The sequence below is a fragment of the Sphaerodactylus townsendi genome, linkage group LG01 (assembly GCF_021028975.2).
Source record: "Sphaerodactylus townsendi isolate TG3544 linkage group LG01, MPM_Stown_v2.3, whole genome shotgun sequence".
Taxonomy (NCBI): Eukaryota; Metazoa; Chordata; class Lepidosauria; order Squamata; family Sphaerodactylidae; genus Sphaerodactylus; species Sphaerodactylus townsendi.
The window spans coordinates 184,892,303-184,915,190 of NC_059425.1; the positions used below are offsets into that span (position 1 = coordinate 184,892,303).

The 22,888-nt window shown below is 51.2% G+C and overlaps 1 protein-coding gene across 1 annotated transcript in view; it reads left to right on the plus strand.

Moving 5' to 3' along the window:
- The window catches only part of LOC125438196 (neuroendocrine convertase 2-like), a 67,925-nt gene that overhangs the window by 3,810 nt on the left and 41,227 nt on the right, over nucleotides 1-22,888 (plus strand). Inside the window, exons 2-5 of the mRNA XM_048506456.1 lie at nucleotides 3,587-3,592; nucleotides 4,256-4,332; nucleotides 11,854-11,942; nucleotides 16,655-16,830. Of these exons, the coding sequence (XP_048362413.1) occupies nucleotides 3,587-3,592; nucleotides 4,256-4,332; nucleotides 11,854-11,942; nucleotides 16,655-16,830 (348 nt within the window). The remainder of the gene's footprint in view (nucleotides 1-3,586; nucleotides 3,593-4,255; nucleotides 4,333-11,853; nucleotides 11,943-16,654; nucleotides 16,831-22,888) is intronic.

Genomic DNA, 22,888 nt, shown 5'->3' on the forward strand with positions numbered 1-22,888 from the left:
ACCCACTAGCAATGGCCTGAGCATCAGCTCTGGCTATTTTGGAGCAAGGGTCCTGACACAGTTCAATAAAGCTCTTGAGCCTTTCTTGAGTCTCAATCCCCCCACCCCCCCCCCCCCCGGCCCCCCCCACCCCCGCCCCTTCCCCCCCCCCCCCCCCCCTCCCCCCCCCCCTCCCCCCCCCCTCCCCCCCCTCCCCCCCCCCCCCCCCCCCTCTCCTCTGCGCCCCCCCGCCCCCCCTCCCCCCCACCCCCCCCCCCCCCCTCCCCCCCCCCCCCCCACCCCCCCCCCCCCCCACCCCCCCCCCCCCCCACCCCCCCCCCCCCCCACCCCCCCCCCCCCCCACCCCCCCCCCCCCCCACCCCCCCCCCCCCCCACCCCCCCCCCCCCCCACCCCCCCCCCCCCCCACCCCCCCCCCCCCCCACCCCCCCCCCCCCCCACCCCCCCCCCCCCCCACCCCCCCCCCCCCCCACCCCCCCCCCCCCCCACCCCCCCCCCCCCCCACCCCCCCCCCCCCCCACCCCCCCCCCCCCCCACCCCCCCCCCCCCCCACCCCCCCCCCCCCCCACCCCCCCCCCCCCCCACCCCCCCCCCCCCCCACCCCCCCCCCCCCCCACCCCCCCCCCCCCCCACCCCCCCCCCCCCCCACCCCCCCCCCCCCCCACCCCCCCCCCCCCCCACCCCCCCCCCCCCCCACCCCCCCCCCCCCCCACCCCCCCCCCCCCCCACCCCCCCCCCCCCCCACCCCCCCCCCCCCCCACCCCCCCCCCCCCCCACCCCCCCCCCCCCCCACCCCCCCCCCCCCCCACCCCCCCCCCCCCCCACCCCCCCCCCCCCCCACCCCCCCCCCCCCCCACCCCCCCCCCCCCCCACCCCCCCCCCCCCCCACCCCCCCCCCCCCCCACCCCCCCCCCCCCCCACCCCCCCCCCCCCCCACCCCCCCCCCCCCCCACCCCCCCCCCCCCCCACCCCCCCCCCCCCCCACCCCCCCCCCCCCCCACCCCCCCCCCCCCCCACCCCCCCCCCCCCCCACCCCCCCCCCCCCCCACCCCCCCCCCCCCCCACCCCCCCCCCCCCCCACCCCCCCCCCCCCCCACCCCCCCCCCCCCCCACCCCCCCCCCCCCCCACCCCCCCCCCCCCCCACCCCCCCCCCCCCCCACCCCCCCCCCCCCCCACCCCCCCCCCCCCCCACCCCCCCCCCCCCCCACCCCCCCCCCCCCCCACCCCCCCCCCCCCCCACCCCCCCCCCCCCCCACCCCCCCCCCCCCCCACCCCCCCCCCCCCCCACCCCCCCCCCCCCCCACCCCCCCCCCCCCCCACCCCCCCCCCCCCCCACCCCCCCCCCCCCCCACCCCCCCCCCCCCCCACCCCCCCCCCCCCCCACCCCCCCCCCCCCCCACCCCCCCCCCCCCCCACCCCCCCCCCCCCCCACCCCCCCCCCCCCCCACCCCCCCCCCCCCCCACCCCCCCCCCCCCCCACCCCCCCCCCCCCCCACCCCCCCCCCCCCCCACCCCCCCCCCCCCCCACCCCCCCCCCCCCCCACCCCCCCCCCCCCCCACCCCCCCCCCCCCCCACCCCCCCCCCCCCCCACCCCCCCCCCCCCCCACCCCCCCCCCCCCCCACCCCCCCCCCCCCCCACCCCCCCCCCCCCCCACCCCCCCCCCCCCCCACCCCCCCCCCCCCCCACCCCCCCCCCCCCCCACCCCCCCCCCCCCCCACCCCCCCCCCCCCCCACCCCCCCCCCCCCCCACCCCCCCCCCCCCCCACCCCCCCCCCCCCCCACCCCCCCCCCCCCCCACCCCCCCCCCCCCCCACCCCCCCCCCCCCCCACCCCCCCCCCCCCCCACCCCCCCCCCCCCCCACCCCCCCCCCCCCCCACCCCCCCCCCCCCCCACCCCCCCCCCCCCCCACCCCCCCCCCCCCCCACCCCCCCCCCCCCCCACCCCCCCCCCCCCCCACCCCCCCCCCCCCCCACCCCCCCCCCCCCCCACCCCCCCCCCCCCCCACCCCCCCCCCCCCCCACCCCCCCCCCCCCCCACCCCCCCCCCCCCCCACCCCCCCCCCCCCCCACCCCCCCCCCCCCCCACCCCCCCCCCCCCCCACCCCCCCCCCCCCCCACCCCCCCCCCCCCCCACCCCCCCCCCCCCCCACCCCCCCCCCCCCCCACCCCCCCCCCCCCCCACCCCCCCCCCCCCCCACCCCCCCCCCCCCCCACCCCCCCCCCCCCCCACCCCCCCCCCCCCCCACCCCCCCCCCCCCCCACCCCCCCCCCCCCCCACCCCCCCCCCCCCCCACCCCCCCCCCCCCCCACCCCCCCCCCCCCCCACCCCCCCCCCCCCCCACCCCCCCCCCCCCCCACCCCCCCCCCCCCCCACCCCCCCCCCCCCCCACCCCCCCCCCCCCCCACCCCCCCCCCCCCCCACCCCCCCCCCCCCCCACCCCCCCCCCCCCCCACCCCCCCCCCCCCCCACCCCCCCCCCCCCCCACCCCCCCCCCCCCCCACCCCCCCCCCCCCCCACCCCCCCCCCCCCCCACCCCCCCCCCCCCCCACCCCCCCCCCCCCCCACCCCCCCCCCCCCCCACCCCCCCCCCCCCCCACCCCCCCCCCCCCCCACCCCCCCCCCCCCCCACCCCCCCCCCCCCCCACCCCCCCCCCCCCCCACCCCCCCCCCCCCCCACCCCCCCCCCCCCCCACCCCCCCCCCCCCCCACCCCCCCCCCCCCCCACCCCCCCCCCCCCCCACCCCCCCCCCCCCCCACCCCCCCCCCCCCCCACCCCCCCCCCCCCCCACCCCCCCCCCCCCCCACCCCCCCCCCCCCCCACCCCCCCCCCCCCCCACCCCCCCCCCCCCCCACCCCCCCCCCCCCCCACCCCCCCCCCCCCCCACCCCCCCCCCCCCCCACCCCCCCCCCCCCCCACCCCCCCCCCCCCCCACCCCCCCCCCCCCCCACCCCCCCCCCCCCCCACCCCCCCCCCCCCCCACCCCCCCCCCCCCCCACCCCCCCCCCCCCCCACCCCCCCCCCCCCCCACCCCCCCCCCCCCCCACCCCCCCCCCCCCCCACCCCCCCCCCCCCCCACCCCCCCCCCCCCCCATTTGAGGCAGAAAATGGCCTGGTGGGAACTACACTTCCCACTAGGCCGTTTTCAGCCTCAAGTGAACAGGCCACTTTTCCAGCCTGCACTTTCAGGCTGAACTAAAGTAAGTGTGGGGGGATGGGGGGTGGGAAAGCAGTGGGGGGTAGGGGGTGCTGTGGGGAGGGGCAAGGGGTGATTTTCCACCCCACAGGCTTGCGTCCAGTGTGATGCACACCCCCTCCCCTGGTAGCTCCGCCTCTGGTGGTCATTGCTGACAGTCTGCCATAATTTTAATTTAAAAAAATATTTATATTGTTTTCTGTTAACCTGGAGCTCCCAACTAGGTGTCTGCGGATGCCACATTGCCCACCACCATCCTTCCTGGCATTTTTGTAAAGTTTTCAGGGCTCGGTAGAATTTTTGCCTATTAGGGCTTCTGATTGACCACTGGAGATTTTATCAGCTGTGCAGGTTTTGTTTAAATCACTTCAGCAGCAGCTGCCACCACAGAACAATGTTGAAAATACATCTTTAACAATATTCTGCTAAAAAGAGACTCTGTCCCAAATATTGAAAAGTTACAATTAGTTACTATTAGAGAAGTTACTACTCTAACATTTTTCAATGGGCTTCACTTCCTGTGGCAGCCATTTTGTGCTTGAATCTGCCTTCTGTAGTAGCCATTTTGTACTGGCACCCCTTATTTGGTGTCCAAATTCCTTAGGTTCCCGCATGCTGAAATAGTTGGGGAGCCCTTGTGTTAATCTAACATGAGTAAAAGGTTAAATAAAACCTCAAGTCAGTAATAACCAGGTTGACTGAGACCATGCTTTAAAATATGTCTAACCTGTGATAACAAGATAGACTCAGGTGAGTAGACATGTTATTTTGGAACACCAAAAAAAGAGTGCAGTGGCACCTTTAAGATCAACAAAGTTTTATTCTTGGTAAAAGCTTTTGCGGGCATGCACGTTTCTTCAGATACCTGACGAATACCTGAAGATACCTGAAGAAAACTTATACAATGAATAAAACTTTGTTGGTCTTAAATACGCCACTGGACTCAAACATTTCCCCCCATAATAACAAGGGCAGTTTATGTATTTCTTCTTTGACAGCTTGTACTAACTCATATTTTTGTACTCAATGCTTATTTGTTCAACTATGTTTTCCCCCCAGAATGCCCAAGCCAGCTACGATTTCAGCAGCAACGACCCCTATCCATACCCCCGCTATACCGATGATTGGTTTAACAGGTAAAGAGCACATCCAATTACTTGGGTTACCAGGAACCAACCTTACTTTGCCAGCTGCATGGGTGACTACTTCAACATGACACAGGTCTTACAGTTCAGTCCTATGCAGACTTACTCTGGTCTAAGGCCATTGATTTCAACAGGCTTTGAAGGGGAAAAGATTGCATAGACCTGCACTGATAATTGTGTGAATGAACAGGTACAGCAACCCCCCTTTCCCATGCTGATAAGATCATGTGTGCTGCAGTAGAGGGAGAAGAGTTTGAATTTATGCCCTACTTTCAAAGTGGCTTACAAATACCTTTCCTCCTCTCTTCCCAACAGAGGAGGAAAGGTGATTGAAAGCCTCTTTGAGATCTCTTAAAAGGTAGAGAAAAAGCAAGGTATGAAAACCGATACTACTACTACTACTACTACTACTACTACTACTACTACTACTACTACTACTACTACTACTACTACTACTACTACTACTACTACTACTACTACTTCAAACTCTAGCTCCCTTGATACTATTCCTGGATGGTATGGTGAGTCCCTACCCCGGAAGTGCTGGGTGGGTCATTGGGAGCTGCAGCAGAAGCGGGGAGATTGGGAAAGTTGTACTGAATGGATGGAAAGGCCTTCCACTTCTGCCAAATACTCTGTGAGATCCAGCACAATGTCTAAACCGGGACCTTTGTTTCTTTACTAGATATAAGTAGACAGTCCAGGCAGAATTAAGCCCTTTTTAAAGGCACTGGTCTCAAGAGAAGTGCTGAGCTCTCCCAGTAAAATTAGTCAGACTTCAAAATGCTTTTTCCCCCCTACCGGATTATGTCCAAAGTTTTTTTCAACTAAGTAGCATCTCCTTAGCAGAAATATAAAAACGGGATGCCTTAATGCTACATGGAGTTGATCCAGCCATAATGCTCTCCTGGGGTGATTACCATCTGTCTGCTCCTGACCCTGAGAGAATTCCTCTACAGTCCACAGATGTCTGCCAGTTTATGAACACAGCACCCGTACATGAAAGGAGTCTGCATGTAACTTTGCATGTAACATGTAACTGCATGTAACTCTGCATGTAACTGCATGTAACTCTGCATGTAACATGTAACTCAGTCGGAAGGAAGGAAGGAAGGAAGGAAGGAAGGAAGGAAGGAAGGAAGGAAGGAAGGAAGGAAGGAAGGAAGGAAGGAAGGAAGGAAGGAAGGAAGGAAGGAAGGAAGGAAGGAAGGAAGGAAGGAAGGAAGGAAGGAAGGAAGGAAGGAAGGAAGGAAGGAAGGATCTAAGTCTAATCACTCAATAGCTGGCTTCCAGAAGATAACATTGATGGTTTTCATTATAACAATAGACATCAATCAGGTCTCAAAAGCATCCAGGGATATGACTGAAAAAGTGTTTTGCTAGTTTCCCTGCTCCTCATATCCAGAATGCCGAGATCCCTGTTTAAAGGGTAGATGGAAGGATTTTTTCTAGGGTTTTATATTTGCAAGCACGGTTTCATTTTGCCTCCCCCGGCCTCCCCTGATGGAAGCCACTGGAGATGATCAAAGAGCCAGAGCGTTCTCATTTGCAATCCTGCCATTTTTGCCTACTGCAGAATATTACTGCCTCTCTCTACAACAAAAACCTGACATTTAAATAATGTGCAGCAATTAATTTGCCAAGAACAAAAGGAGGAGCTGTGAAGCTCTGGACTTCAAAGGTTCTGCATTTCTCTGCCTTTTCTTCTTCTTCTAGGGGAGAGGACTGTTAAAGCACTCATGAAAACAAATTTAGATTCCGTAACTAATGATACCTTCTGTCCTTTCTGTTTTCATGGAAAACATTTATATTGATATTGGACCCCCACTTTTCTCCCCTGTGGACCCAAAAGCAGTTCACACCACTGTTCTCCCCTCCTTTATTTTATCCTCACAACAACAACCCTGTAAGATAGATTCAGTTCAGACGGAGTGACTTGTCCAAAGTTACAGAGTGAGTTTCCATGTCAGAGTGGGGATTTCAACCTAGAACACCAAGATCTCTGTCTAGCCACTACACTGCCATGCTGGCTCCTCTTTGCTTAGCAAAATCAGTGGCAAGTTTGTTAGACATGGCCTGAATTAATAGTTTGCATACCACTGCTAAATGGATTGGCGATCCACACTTTCTTTTTGGTTGTTCTTGTTGAGGCCAAGGCCCTTTCCACACACGCATGGAAATGAACCTCCACTGGCATGAATTGTCCAGTGGAGGCTCGGAGGCCGTTCGCACACTAGTGTGTGATTGGCCCTGACTCCCCCCCCCCAGCCGGAGAGGTGGCTCTGCACGGAGCTGCCTCTCAGTCAGCCCCCTCCACTGACCTCTTCTTCCAGCATCACTCTGGAGGGCTGCAGGGACCTGCCCATGCTGCCCTCTGACCTCCAGGGGTCAGAGGGCAGCATGGGAGTGTCTCTGCAGCCCTCCAGAGTGACGCTGGAAGAAGAGGTCAGTGGAGGCAACGGGAAAAGCGGCGTCTTCCCAGCTGTGTGGTTCGCACTGCACCAACAGGAAGACGCTGCTTTGCAAAAACCTCACTCAACGAGCAAGGTTTACAGCAGTCACAAGGACCATAAAAGATACGTGCTACTGGGAACTCTCAACTATCTCCATAATGAAATTGGCGACCTCTTCACAAAGACAAGGGTCTGAGTTATTCAGCAATAGAGATAATCTAATCAGATCAGGCAGCCCAGATTGGAAAAGAGAATATAAGTTGGTATATTTAGATCTGATTTTATCAAATCTGGTGCAGTGCAAGAGTTCGTGGACCAGGGTTTCAACCACATTGGATTTGCAGCTGCATAGCCTTGCAGATTTTTCTAGGTTACTGAATCTACCCTTTAGTAGAGCAGAGGGCATAATGTTAAATCGTGCAATGGTAAGGGCTATCCTTGCACTTTGGTTCGTTAGAGCATAGACGTAATAGGCCATACGGCTCTGCTCAAATGGGATTAAGAATTGTGTTGGGGAGCAGGTTTGTTTGGCTGCTAGATGTAAATTTGCAAATTCCAGATCTAAAAGCCAATCTCTAAGCCTATTGTACACTTCTGAACAAGACATTAAGTAGAGTGATTCAATAGGCAAGCCGATGGATATGATCTTTCTCTTGATTAGAGAGAACCAAGGTTAGCCTGCGTGTCTTGTAGTATCAATGAGACAAGGGATTGTTCGGATGGCAAATAGTGGAGGCGGAGCCAGAATCTGAAGGCTGTAAGCCAAGCTTTATGTTCCAGGGTGTTTTGCCCAGTTCTAAACACAAGCCTGCATAGGGGATGCAGTTTGGAACTTCCATTACTTGGTGGAAAAACTTAGATTGGGGGACATTCAGAGCATGGTTCACTGCTTGGATCCAGATGGGGACCCCATAAAGTAGTTGGGATTCAACCTTTGCATTGAAGATCTTTAATGCAGCCGGGACAAACGAGTGCCCTCTGCTATGAAAGAAACGAAGAATTCCAGAAATACTAAGGGAGGACAGAGTGAGCGCTGCCTTTTGGTGCAAGGTCCAGGAAAGGTTGTGCGAAAAGGTGATACCAAGGTATTTAAAACAATAAACCTGCTCAAGAACATTATTTAATTTCCAATAGTATTTTTTGTGGGATCTGGCAAAAACCATGATTTTGGTTTTCTGATAGTTAATTGTTAATTTGTTGGTATTGCAGTACTCTGAAAATTGTTTTATGAGCCACCTTAGACCCACCCTGGAATGTGATAGCAGGACAGAGTCATCCGCGTAGAGCAGGGTTGATAAATAATGTGAGGAGTGTGGAAATTGGGAGTGAGGAGCTTGGGAGTGTGGAAATTGGGACCTGTCAGAAGTGAGGGGAGGTCACTCAAATAAAGATGAAAAAGAGTGAGGGCCAACACACATCCCTGTTTAACTCCTTTGGTAGCCTCAATGGAGTCAGTAAGAAGGCCTTCCTGAGAGCACTTATTACGACAGCTGGTGCCTGAGTAAATTTGCCTTATGAGGAAGAGAAGTCTATCCTCAATTCCAAGAGCAGCAAGCTTGGCCCAGAGAAGTTATCTGGGGACTGATTCCAAAGCTGCCTTCAGATCAATGAAGGCAGCATAAAGTTTGCAATGTGGCCTGCTTGCGTATTTGGCTGCTAAGTGGGCTAGAACTATCACATGATCGAGCGGGGATTTCCCTTTGATGAAACCAATTAGTTCAAACCCAATCGTTCGTATTTGTAGGGCCCAATATATGAGTTTCTGTAAAAGGAGCGTTGCATAGATCTTCCCAATTACAGATAGGAGACTAATAGGGAGGAAATTGGCGGGGTCAGAGATAGCTCCCTTTTTGTAGATGGGTACCACTGTTGCCGATAACCAGGATTTAGGAATTACACCAGAGTTGTTAATTTGTGTAAACACAGAGGCTAAGAGAGGGGCCCACCAATCAACATGCGATTTCAGGACCCCAGAGGTGATGATATCTGGCCCGGGGGCTTTCCCCCGTTTTAATTCTCCAATTAGTTCCACCACTTCATAAGGGGATACTGGGGGCCATTCCGGGGAACAGATGTTAGCAGGAGAATTAAAAAATAAACAAACCAGTGTACTCTGCACTGGTACATCACTTCTGAGGAAAAACTGGAAGTGATGTTGGGTAATTCTAGGAATTGCCCAAAACTCGATGGTAAAATTTACTCTATGTCACTTTCAAGCTTTTCTTGGGAGCGACATAGCGGCAGAGGATGTTTCACCCACAATTTCCCTACCCACAATCATCCTATCAGTTGCTGGACACTGCCTGGATACCCCTGTTGTATATTCTTTTCTTGAAGTGTACAGCAGCTTACATAGGGCTCTTAACTGTCTTCTGTCAAGACTCTAATAAGGTTTGTGCCCATTAAGTTTCAGCAGCCCATTTGCTTTGTTCAAATTGCAACGGACAGGAGGCTGACATTTCCAAACGCCCCATTCCACCCAGCCAGAGACGGCCTTGTTTGGTTGCTGTTAGCATTGCTGAAACATCTTGGCAAAACATACCAGGCAGCCGCTGACACAAAGTGTTGCCATGTGGAAAGAACAGCATTCTGAGTGTCTGCAAGTGTCTACTTCTGCTGTGTTTGTGTTGAAAAATACCTTTGTGATTCCTATGTACAATATTTTCGCCTCTGAGAGGGTGTCGACCACAGAAGAGGTCAGCCGCCTTCCGGCCCTGACAAGTGTTGTACCACAGTCAGCCTATGCCTTCCATGCAGCCTATGGGTGCCAGAGGACAAATGCCTAGCATAAGGGTATGTATAGGGGAAGGCAGAGGGCACCACTTGCCTGTGTCACAAGGGGGTGTTTTCAGCTGCCCCCTCCTGCCATGCCACCTTCTCTTCAAGCACCCTCACCCACTAGCCTCAGCCACCACCACCACCGAAGAAGATTGGGCAGGGCCACAATAGGTGTGCAGCCAAAAGTGGCTCCTACCCAGCCCCCATGCCCTCACCGTGGTCTTTGGCACAAGGCTGACTGCAGTCCACTCTGTGGGGGCCATGTGGCTTGTCAAGGCAGCCAGCTGACAGCAGGAGGCAGAGAAAGCTAGGCCACATGGCAGTGCTTCTCAATGGGCAGTAGACCTGTCCTCTGCAATCCCAGTGCTTTTCAATGGGACTAAGATTGTCTTACGCATGTTTGCGTATCTTTGAAAATAGCTCTTCCAAAAAAGAGCAAAACTATATATTTCCAGATTCAGCAGAAAGAACGGGGTACAACTATGTACTTCTCAAGCTGGGAAGGCACCCAGGATCGGAGCCTGCAGAGCAAATGTCCTAGGGAAACCTTCAGCAAATGGAGACAGGAAGAATCCCTTCAACTGCACATAAAATGTTGGGTGCAAGCAGAGGGTGAAAATCATCAGCAAGCGAAACAGTTGGGCAGGAAAAAGCCTCTTTTCCTCTCACAGGCCGTTTTCACACGGCCACACTGGGGGTTGGGTCAGCATACATGATGCCGACCCAACCCCCCGGGACCATTCACACAAACGGTCCCAGACCTTCCCTGCGACCGTCCAGCGCGTCACTAAAGCCAGGGGACACGCTCCCCTGCCCTGCGCAACCACTCCGGGATGGTCTCAGGGAAGGTAAGTCGATTGGGAAAGGGGGGAGGGATGGTGCCTTCCAGCCGCTGCCATTCGGGGAGCAAGGTTGGGAAACAGCGGCTTCGCGCCGCTGGGGAGGAGTGAGAGCGGCGCGGCTGCGAAGCAGCTACGCCCCCATGCGAACATTGCCGTCCCCAGGGCGCTGTATTTGGCCTGTGCAGAAAGGGCCACACATTTTTGCTGTCTGGAACCAAACCAGCAGCTGCCTCTTTTTAAGATGTCCCCCTGACATCTTATTTTGGGTGTGCGGAGTGAAAAGAAGCAGTTGCCTATTTTTAAGACATCCTACAGATGTCTTTTTTTTGTGCTGTGTGGAACAGACCATAATTTTAATTTGCACAGCCAATCTGCTCTTCAGTGGCCGATTGGAAGCCCCACTGGTCAAGAGTCGTATGTGATTCCACCCACTTTCTTTTTTCCCCCAGTAATTTTTCATTCGTACTTTAAAGTCAAAATCCAAAACATACGCAAAACATAGGACAAAAGTTAACCAAATTCTAAAGTACGTATTTCATAGACTTTCAGTTTCTTCTGCCTCCAATATTAACTCTCAAACCCTAAACTTTCAACATTAAACAGCAAACTGAAATTAAATCTTTAACATCACGATTGATTTAAAAAGTCTCCGTTTTCTCTACTGAATTTTATCTTCACTCTCCTTAACCTTCGAAACCACTGGTCATCGATTTTTCCCCCCTGCTTTGTCTAGATATTCTATCAAGGGTTTCCAATTGAACTTAATTAAGTTATTTTCTTTAAGTAACATGGTTAATGTGTGGCACAGTGCCACGGAGAGAAACACATCTCTCCCTGAAGTTGGCAGCCATAGATGCGGGTGAAATGTTAGGAGCAAAAACTTCCAGACCACAGCCACACTGCCTGGAAAACCCACAACAGCCAGTTAAGAAAGTCTGTCACACTTCCTAGGACCGTGGTGGCGAACCTTTGGCACTCCAGATGTTATGGACTAGAATTCCCATCAGCCCCTGCCACATGCAGGGAATTGTAGTCCATAACATCTGTAGTGCCAAAGGTTCGCCACCACGGTCCTAGGATCTTCTGAAGCACCTCCAGCTCCAGTAAGATGGAGAAAACCCAGCACATACTTTTTGGTTTGGGGAAGCAGCAACGCACTGGTGGGCCGTGGGGCACCACTTTGAGGATCACTGTCTCAGAGCAACTTGACCCCACCCACTTTCCATAGAAACTTTATTGGCAGGCACTATGGCACCCCCAGAAACCACATTGGGGTATCTCTGGCCTATATTATGGTTTCTGTCCTCTGTCAAGAGTGGATTGCAGACTTGGTTGACTCTTGATCAGATCGAACTCAGCACTGCAAAGGCTAAGGTGGTTCTTAGAATATCAGTTCTCACCTGAACTTTGAGATATGGAATCTTTGCCTTTCTCCACAGCCATGGAACCCGGTGTGCTGGAGAAGTCTCTGCTGCAGCAGACAATAATATCTGTGGAGTCGGAGTGGCATATAATTCAAAGGTAGCAGGTAAGAGTAAACCAGGGGGTAAATATATCAAGGTGATATTTTGGAGGAAGAGTTGTCATATGTATGGTGGAGAAGCTCTGCCAAGTCACAACCAACCATGGACATCCTTGGTCATCTCCTATCCAAAAACTAACTAGGCAGTGGTGGGATCCAAAAATTTTAGTAACAGGTTCCCATGGTGCTGGGATTCAAACTGTGCCGTAGCACCAATGGGGCTGGGCGGGGCACAACGGGGGCATGGCCGAGCATTCCGGGGCAGGGCATTCCTGGGCGGGGCTGTGGCAAGGACGCAGCCGCTGCGCCGGTCCTTGAGAGGGAAACGAATGCACACAGGCGTAGGCTGCCACGCACGCCGGTGCACCTCCTGCTAGACTGCTTCAAGTTCTGCGCACTACTGCTGAGAGGAGGGGCATAACTAAGGCAAAAACCACATGGCAAAATCACCAATTAGTAACCCCCTCTCGGCACACACAAATAATTAGTAACCTACTCTCAGGAACCTGTGAGAACCTGCTGGATCCCACCTCTGTAACTAGGGCTGATCCTGCTTGGCATATGACATCTGATGATACTGGGTTAGTCTAGGTCAGGACATTGTTACAGAAAGGTCACCTTATCTTCTTTTCTCTTAATTTCTTATTATTTTGTGCAGCTTAACCTTTAATCTGTAGCTACCAACAGCAATAGGTTTGAATGGCCCCTACCAGCCACAAGGGGGGGGGAACCCCCCAAGGTCATATAAAACTACCCTAGAGAAATCACCTGCATTTATATAAGCATGTTTATGATACATGCACTGGATACATGGATCCCAGCATACCTTGTGCGAAGGTCATCATCCGACTCCTTCATGCTATTTGCTAGGCATCTTTTAAAGGTCTGAGATAAGAAGACTAAAAGGACGCTCCTCAGCTAGCTTTCAAAAAAGCTATTGCAAAAGAGGAAATGATGCTGCTTAAAATACAGGATGCCACCCCAGATGTCCCCAGATGTTCTGGATGCCCCCCAAGAGAAGATCACGTATCAACATCTTTGGACCACAAACTCTTAGACTGACTTGACCTGCAGGACATCTGCTTAAAAGATGGTTCACCAAGGCTCTAAAACACAGCTGAAATAACTCAGTGATTTCGATATCCAATTCCTGGCAAGGATGCTTTCAAGAAGATCTTTTCCGGCAAAAAGATGGTCGTTCAGAGATACAATACTGAGACCATTTCTACCCTGTCCTTAAAAAGGGGGTAGCATGCACTATCTTCAATGTTGCCCCTCTCTCGGTACCCACATTACCACAGGTACAGTCATAATTTGCAAATTTTGAGGTGTTATTGAGGCCTCTAGCACCATCCAGTGGAAACTAAAGAGAAAGGCTCTGTGGTCAAAAACTGGATGATAGGAACTGGTGCAAAGAATAACACTCCATCTGTCACACCTGGGGAAGGTCATAATAATAACTTTTTAGAAAGAACATGAAAAGCTAAATTTAAATTGTTTTTGGAACAATTGGTGGGGGTGGTGAGAAAAACTAGCAGGAAAACAAGGCCTAGCAAGGCAACATGTTTATCTCATTTCTGGGGTACACTGGCAGTCATTTTTACCATAGATTTTTTGCCCAATTTTTTTGCCCAAATATACCAAATACCAGAATGTCCCAGCAATGAAATGATATCACTTCTTGTGCATCACCACTTTGCCAGCAATGCAAACCAAAGCCTAGTTTTCCTGCAGCCAAGTCTCCTGCTGGCCAACTGACCAGCATCAGGAGGATGGACCATGGAGCAGGGGATCCCCAATACACAGAGCAGGGAATCCCTGATATATATAATCTCCCCCAATTACCCTCCTCATTACAACCTCCAACACATCTGGCTTTTGTCCATACAGGTCCCGTGATCCCTAGCTTGGCTGTTCTAGCAGTCAAAGGGGGACTCCTATTGTGGTGATGTGTTGGCTTGGTCAATACCCTAGAAATTCGGTAAAATTCAGATTTGGATTTATTCGGGCATAACATTATCTGTATGCTTGAATAAGACAAATAACATATTCAGCTATACCCGAATATTCAGTTATACCCGAAAAATTCGGGTCCATCTGATTTTTTTTGGTATTTGTGATGTTTTTTCGTGTTTGTGCCCATTCAGGCGGCAATTGGAGCCCATGGAAACAGTCCAGGTTACTTTCACACCTTTGCAACACATTCCCTGCAACACATGCGTAACTGCACAGGCATACAGAAATGAACTCCCGCAGCCATGCCGATTGGCCCACAATCCGATTGACTGCACAAAAGGAAAGAAAAAGGGACCTCCCTGCTATGGTTGGGCAGTATTGAACATATTGCTGTATATCAGTCACACTCACAGCCACAGGGAGAAAATGTGCTTGGGGGACTTTGTACACTGTTGGAGGCTCAGAGAATCTGCCCACATTGTGTTGGGCAACTTGTACAGGATGGCGGATAGGCAAATTCTCCCTGACGTAGTGGACACCATAGAACCTAAAGTGAATGGGTGGAAGGGAGGGAAATAAAGCGTCTCTTTGTCTGTTGTGTTTGTGCGGGAGCGCCTCCATCCTGGGATTGTGCAAAAGGATTGCTGGCTTAGTGATTTTTGAAAAATCCCAGGTTGAGGGAAATAAAACGGGCCAAACTTGTTTTGGGAACGGGACTTGTGTCTTCAGTAATACAGTCAAGATTTGTCTGGCAAAGCAACATTTTTAAAAAGCTGTCAACCCAATCAAATCTACAATAGTCAATCTCGTTTGCCTTGCTGGGCAAAAAGCCTACCTGGCCCCACCCATTTCCTAAAGACACTAGATGGGTACCAAAAAAGATGTCAATAGGCATCATGGTGCCCTGAGGCACCACACTAGAGACCCCTGGATTGGACTGAGCAAATGGCTGCCTAGTCCTATTTTACTCACATCCTGTTTCACATGGTGATCAAAACGTCTACAAACAGGGCATGGAAGTAAAAGCATTTCCCCTGCAGTGGCCCCATGACCAGAATTATTGCCTCGAGACATTACTTTGTTCTAGTAGATCTGTTCTTTGAACTTGGGAACACTGGTCTGTCACAAGGCAAATAACCCTTTTGAATATAAAAGCTGGCACATTATTTTGTCAGGGTAACCTGTAGCTGGAGGAATCATGTAGTAAAGGTGGTAAAAAAGCATTACGATTTCATTTGTAGTTGCTGCAGCATTACTGAAGAGCAGTTGGAAATTTTGAAAAGCAATTTAAAAACCTTTTGGGGAGGAAAGAATAATGCAGCCTGTGAACTGGATGCTATGGAAACATTTTTTTTCATATTTCCCCAGAATACGATTGGAAGAGCTATTGCGCGCACTCTGGAAATCTCGTTGCCAAAATGGGCAAGTGTTTTCAGAGTTATTTAGGTTGAGATTTAGTGCTTAGTTATGACCAGTACAATATGAAGCAGAGTTATGACTAGGATTCCCAGACCAGCCCCCCCCCCCCCACATAGAAGGAGTTTTAGGGGAGCTGGAAAACTTAGCATCATTTATTTATTTATTTATTTACTTACTTACTTACTTACTTACTTACTTACTTACTTACTTACTTACTTACTTACTTACTTACTTACTTACTTACTTACTTACTTACTTATTTACTTATTTACTTATTTACTTATAAAATTTATAGGCCGCCTCATCCCCGAAGGGCTCGAGGCGGCTCACAACATGGCTGTTTCCAAACAGCAAATTAATACAACATAAAAACTTAACCCATTACAACTCAACAGCAGTTAATAACAATAAATAGATTAAAACAACAGGATTGTGTAGAACACACACACACAGGCGCCCAATCTAAAGGCCAAAAAAAGAAGAAAGGGGAGGAGGTAGGCTGGGCCCAAGATGGAATTAGGGCCCAACCAAGGTGGTCCAGACAGGCAGCTTTGATTTCAATGGGGGGGGGGCTGTGGAACCGCGGCCGGCCCCTCCAAAAGCCCGGTGGAATAGCTCTGTCTTACAGGCCCTGCGGAACTCACCAAGGTCCTGCAGGGCCCAGACAGCTGGAGGTAGAGCATTCCACCAGGCAGGGGCCAGAGCCTGGTGGAAATTTTACGTAAAGCCGTTAAATCATGTGTGTTTTGAGATCATGTTACAGTCACCTGTGACACTCAAAGAATTTTCCCAATCTCTGTGGTAAAGACTATAGAGATTTAAGGAATTTCTGCAACATTGTAGGGGTGGATGTGATGTCACTTCTGAGTTTTGGCTGGAAGTGATCTCATGAAACATGCAATGCTGTTTCCCCTCTGCCATTTTCCTCCTGCTCTTCATGGACGAATCTTGTATGGGTTTTTTTGTTAGCTAAACTTATGTTTTGTTATAGAAAATAAAGATTAGAATTGGATTTTAAGAGTTTTCATATTCAGAACCCCTTTCAGACAACTTGAGAGGGGATGAGGAATAGTAATTTAGAGTGTTATTCTGAGACCCAAGACCCCCCAGGTTTGAATTCCCACTCTCTCACAGAAATCTGAGGCTTGTCACATTCTCTTGACCTGACCTACCTTACAGGATTCTTGTTGTGAGGATAAAATGGAGGAAAGCAAAATGATGTGATAAACTACTTTGCATACCGACAAGAAAGAAAAGGAGGATGTAGATAAAACAACAAAAAACATACCAGCCCATTTCCTTTCCCAGTTTGTTATCTACGTCTATGTTGATTCATTCCACAGGTATCCGAATGCTGGATCAGCCGTTTATGACTGATATCATCGAAGCTTCTTCAATCAGTCACATGCCCCAAGTAATAGATATCTACAGTGCCAGCTGGGGCCCCACTGATAATGGTAAGACCGTGGATGGACCAAGAGAACTAACCCTACAAGCCATGGCAGATGGGGTTAATAAGGTAATGGTCCTTTTTAAACATTCTTATGATATTGTACTGGGGTGATTGCCCTGTCGTGGAAGATAATTTTGCATCTTATTGGCCTGCAAGTTGCCTGTAATATGTGGTTCTGACGGGAAGTACCGTCAACGTCGCAGTTGACTTATGGTGACCCTGTACCAGAGGTTGTATGTTATCGCCTGCCTCTGCATAGTGACTGAACTTCCTTGGTGGTTTCCCATCCATACATGATTGGACTGTATTTTTTAAAAAAATAAATGATAGATAGATGGATGGATGGATGGATGGATGGATGGATGGATGGATGGATGGATGGATGGATGGATGGATGGATGGATGGATGGATGGATGGATGGATGGATGGATGGATGGATGGATGGATGGATGGATGGATGGATGGATGGATGGATGGATGGATGGATGGATGGATGGATGGATGGATGGATGGATGGATGGATAGGACTAGGATGGATGGATGAATGGATGGATGGATGGATGGATGGATGGATGGATGGATGGATGGATGGATGGATGGATGGATGGATGGATGGATGGATGGATGGATGGATGGATGGATGGATGGATGGATGGATGGATGGATGGATGGATATTTATTATGGCCTTTAGGCCAGCCAGTAGTTTAAGATCAGAATACATGTGAATACATAGCATTCAATTTATACAAAAATATAATATGAATTGTAAAATCCATTATAAAATCTATTGATAAATAGTATTAACTTCAGGCATTATTACAGTCCTCGTCACACAGTACAGCTTTTTGTCTTAATAAGGAACTACGCTTGTTGTGTACCAGTATACAAAATTTAGCTACCTTCCGTGAAATGGCGGGAACACGATCTTCTAATAACATTCTCACAGAATTTGTATCTGAATTATCTATGAATGGATATACATGACGAGTTAACAATGGTTGGATTAACAGCTCCCTTTCACCTTCATGTAGCTTGCAATGCAGTTAAAAAATAAATGAATCTGTAAAGAATTGTTTCTCTTTTGTTCGGGGGGAGGGGGGTGACATGCCAGCAGAGTCAACCAGTGTTGACCTGGCTTGTGTCTGAGGGGATCAAGCTACTCTGGTTCATGCAGGTCAGGACAGAGGTGGTTTGCCAATACCTGCTTCTGAACCCTAGACTTCCTTGATGGTCTCCCATCCAAGTACTAACCAAGGCCGACCTTGCTTACCTTCTAAGCTTTGCCAAGATCGGACTGGGCCTGGGCTACTAGGGGGAATGGGCACAGAGCAATGATTGAGACGGCCATTGCTTCACATCCTGCAGGTGAGCTCCCAAAGGCACCTGGTGGGCCACTGCGAGTAGCAGAGTGCTGGACTAGATGGACTCGGGTCTGATCCAGCTGGCTTGTTCTTATGTTCTCATGAACTTTTGGGGCTTGTTGTGGAAAAATACAGAAAATGTCTATTTGGACTGTTTTGGCATGATACCTCTGAAACCCCCCAAAAAGAGAAACAATTATGTAAATATTCATTTATTTTTTTAAAAAAAATACTGTCCAATCATGTGTGGTGCTAGGTATTATATAAACATCTGATAATTATGAAAGTGGCTCAAACTTGAACGGGGAGAATAGTTACTGTCGGGTGTTGGTGAACGCTGGTGTGTCACCCAAAACATCATGGCATGTCACCTTGGACACATGTGTCATAGGTTTGCCATCACTGGCACAGAAGTAGAAATAACACAGAGACACTTTTGGTTTCCAATGTGATTTAGGTTCCTAGTGGGATCTCTGCTTGATCTGGTGACTTAAGGCCCCTTCTGCACATGCAGAATAACACACTTTCAATCCACTTTCAGTGCACTTTGCAGTTGTGCAGAATAGCAAAATTCACTTTCAAACAATTGTGAAAGTGGACTGAAAGTGCATTATTCTGCATGTGCGGAAGGGACCTAAGTCTCCAACGTGATTTAGTCTCCAATGTGATATTGGCCTGATCTAGCCCTGATCACAGCAGGTAGCCCAATATGGTGGCTCAGACTGACCAAACTTGGAGATGTCCTTGGTAAACTTTCTTATATGCCTATATGTATATGGTTTCTACTTTCCTTTATTTCCAGTAAACCAAAAAAATGGCAGAAGTCAGCAACCCTCTTAATTTTTTTAAAGTCCATTTGCTGAGCCACAGTGCACATCAAAGGGTTTATCAAAGGATAACTGACCCCCAGGTGGCCCACCATATCAAAGCAAAAGGGAGATGCAACAGAAGATTCAAACATATGTTGACGTAAGAAAAGAAAAGGGTCCATTCAATCCATATGATGGAGCTGTAAAAAGATAAAAAAAAGCTTTGGAATGGTGTCTATGTTAAAATAAAAAATATATTTTGGGTTACGATTTTGAGATGAAAAGAGATATGTTTATATTAAATATATTAACAACCTCTATTTAAAAGGACAATGAAAACTAACATTATATATGATCTCAGTGGCAAGAACTCTGATAGCCAGATATTGGAAATTGGAAGGCATGCTAGTGTTAGAAGATTGGATGAATAAATTTTTGGAATTTGCAGCCACAGATAAATACTGACATTAGTAAAGAACAAACGTTTGGAGATGTCTAAAAGACTGGAATCTCAAAGGTAGAAAAGAATTCATATACCTGTCAATGTATCTTCAGCATTAAGATGAGCAATATAAATACTATGCAAAACATCTAGTGCATAGTAAATGGGAATTAACTAACGGTATGAGTTAAACTTTAAAAAGATATGGACTTAAGAACTGGTAATATCAGTTGGATAAAGTTATAGAAAGTTAATATGGTTAGTAGGAAGTGAAATATTTGTATTTTTTCTGTTCAGTTACTTTGTTTCTTCATATATAAACCCCCTTCGGGGGTTGGGTGGTATATAAGTTGAATAAATAAATAAATAAATAAATAAATAAATAAATAAATAACGTTTATATTAAAATGATTTAAACATAAACTGTGCTTCTGTCAGCTAACAGTAAGCTGACATTGAACAACTCTAAAAACCTTATTCAGTACTAGTTTACAGTTAGCTGACAGGTGCAAAGTGGTTTCTGTTTACAACCAGCAGATGGGGCCTAGGGATCTGCTGAGATCATAAATGACCTCTGTCTGATAGAGATCCGCTCCCCTGGAAGGGAATAGTTGCTTTAAAGCAGGGATATCCAACTTTGGCGCCCCAAATGTTCATGGGCTACAATTCCCATCAGCCAATTGGCCATGCTGGCAGGGGCTGATTTGAATCGTAGTCCATGAACATCTGGGGCACCAGAGTTGGACACCCTTGCTTTAAAGGATAGACTGTGCGTTTCTATATCCCATGGGCTCGTCTGTTCAAAGCACCATTTTCTTTGGAAGCACCCAGTGATTTTTAATGACAAAGCGGGGATTTAAGCTTGGGTCTCCCAGATCCTAGGCCAACACTCTCACCACTATATCACAGAGTTGCCCAGAATACAAACCAGGCTACTGAAATCTGTTGATTTCAGTGATTGGCTCTGAGAGATGCAAGTCAATTTGGGACCCTTGACAACTGTTGCGGTTTCTGTATGAAATAAGACAGCAATCAAAAAGCGAAGGCGCGTGCGTGTGCTATTCTCAGTGCAATGGGATCAATTCTAATTTGTAGCGAACGTCTGCAACTTGACAGCATTTGGTGGGTTCATTTTTGAACATAATGTTCCTTGCCCTCATTAAAAAACAACAACAGAATATCTTTGTAACTGCACTGAACACCAAAATAAAGGTGGCGTAGCGTTAGGGTCTGCTACCGATGGAACCACTTTCTCAGCAAAGTGATCCGAACACTTCCTATCGCAAACTCTAATTGTGATAGTTTGCGCAGCCTGGCCGTGGAACACATTCTTCCAATCAACGAGATTGGGGTCACAAAAGCTTTCTTCCAGTTAGTGACTGTGCATAATTTTACCCCTGGCAGTCAGCTTGACGTTAATGCTAGATCTTCTTTCATAAATGGGTTTTCTAAGTGCCAATCAAAAGTTTTAATTAACTTGATATCCTACCTCACTATACTGTAGGGCAGTGTTTCCCAACCTTTTCGAGGTCAGGGTACCCTTGACCTCACTCTTCATATCTCACGGTACCCCTGCCGCCACCCTCCACCTTCCCCTCCCATTGCGCCTGCTTGCCACACACCCCACCTTCCCCTCCCAGGGTGAAGGGAAGCACTGGGGGTGGTGGTGGCTGCTGACCTTGTGGCAGGCCCTGCCCCCTGAGCCACCTCCATGTCCTTGCTGGTGCCAGTGGGAGATACCACAAAAATGAGGGGGGGGGAGGTGGTAGTGTTGCCGTGGTACCCCTGGGACATGCTCATGGCACCCCAGGGTACCATGGTACCCTGGTTGAGAATGGCTGGTGTAGGGTTTTTGAATTGAGGGATTATTCTGATATTAATGCAGGCCGTAACAGAGGGGAGGGTGCCAGGTGGGCACCGGCCTATGGTTTTGAGGGGATCTACTCTCTCAGGTAGAGGCAAAGGCAACCCTTTGGTAAAGAATACTGATATTGTAAAGAGCAGAGGCATATCAGGGGGAAATGGCACTCGGGGACAACACCTTCTCCAGGTGCCCACACTACTCACATGCCCCGCATCTCTGCTCCATGTGCCCCCCGGTGCTTTAGGGCAGGGGTCGGCAACCTTTACCACCCAAAGAGCCATTTGGACCCGTTTTCCGTGGCCCTGAAGATCTACCGAGCCGGAGAGGCGGCTCTGCACAGAGCCACCTCTGGTTCAGCCCCTCCACTCACCTTTCCTTCCAGCGCTGGGAGGCGGAGGCGCCGGGCAGGGAAACCCCCTCTGCCCGCCTGCTCCGTGGGGCAGAGGGGGGATGGCAGTTTGGCCTGCCCAGTGCTGCCGTCTCACGCTGCCTCCTGCAGCGGCTCTGGGCAGGGAAAACACCTCTGCCCGATGGAGCAGGCAGCCACCTGTGTAGGATGTGTTTCCTCTTTTCTTTCACACATTGTATATTTGATACATTGGGTATTTTGCCCCTCTTTGTAACGAGAGCTTCTACTTGTTTCCTAAATGAATTTCAATAAGAGGTTAATGGGGGAGACAAAAGGTCTCAGGCAGCGATTTACTTTCAAATTGACTTTTTCTAGCTCAGCATCGGCCTTCGTTGATTTTATTACCTGCCCACAAATTATGCCTGCTGATCTGTTGCTTGCAAAATAGTACAAAACAGAGCCGTGCATGGGATTTATTCCACCGTTGAAATTTGCATATTTATAGCTGTCATTCTTCAAAGGGACCCGTGCTCCTTGTGTATCCAGATTCTTCCGTGCAGATAGGCTTCAGGCATTTCTCCAGCGAACATCTCCTTTGAGTGATTTTTTTCCCTAATTTGTTACAAGAGCTGATTGAAGATCTGAAACCCACTGTGGTTAATCTTTTGTAAAAATCCCACTTGCATACCCATTCCCATTCTTGAGAAAGATGAGTTTGGGGGGTGCACTGGCTTTCATGGGAAATGTGCGTGGGGCGATTATTCTTGCATGCATAAGTAGGCCTGTGTCTTGAACTTTACTTGTGGTATCTATGTGTGCATATTTTTTTTCAAAGAACCCCATGCACAGAAATGTAAGCTGCAGTCCCGCAGTCCAAGATGTGCTCACGACCTGAGTTCAATCCCGACAGAAGTTATTTTCAGGTAGCCGACTCAAGGTTGACACAGCCTTCCATCCCTTGGTAAAAGAGTTACCCAGCTTCCAGGGGCGGCGGCAGGGGGGGGGGGTATAAAGTGTTGATGACTGGGGAAGGCAATGGCAAACAACCCCATAAACATAATTTGCCTAGTAAATGATGTAATGTGACATCACCTCTGTTGAAGCAGCGGCTTTACTCGGAGTAGACCATTTTGCAGGATGCAATGTAGACAAGAACTGAAAGACACACAGTCACCAGTGCAGTTCTGTTTATTGCTAACTACTGACAAAGTGCTCCGCCAGACCACAGGTGTTTTCAGGCACACATCACTCAGATATCTGTGCTAACTATATACAAAAGTGGTACCAATCAGGTGCC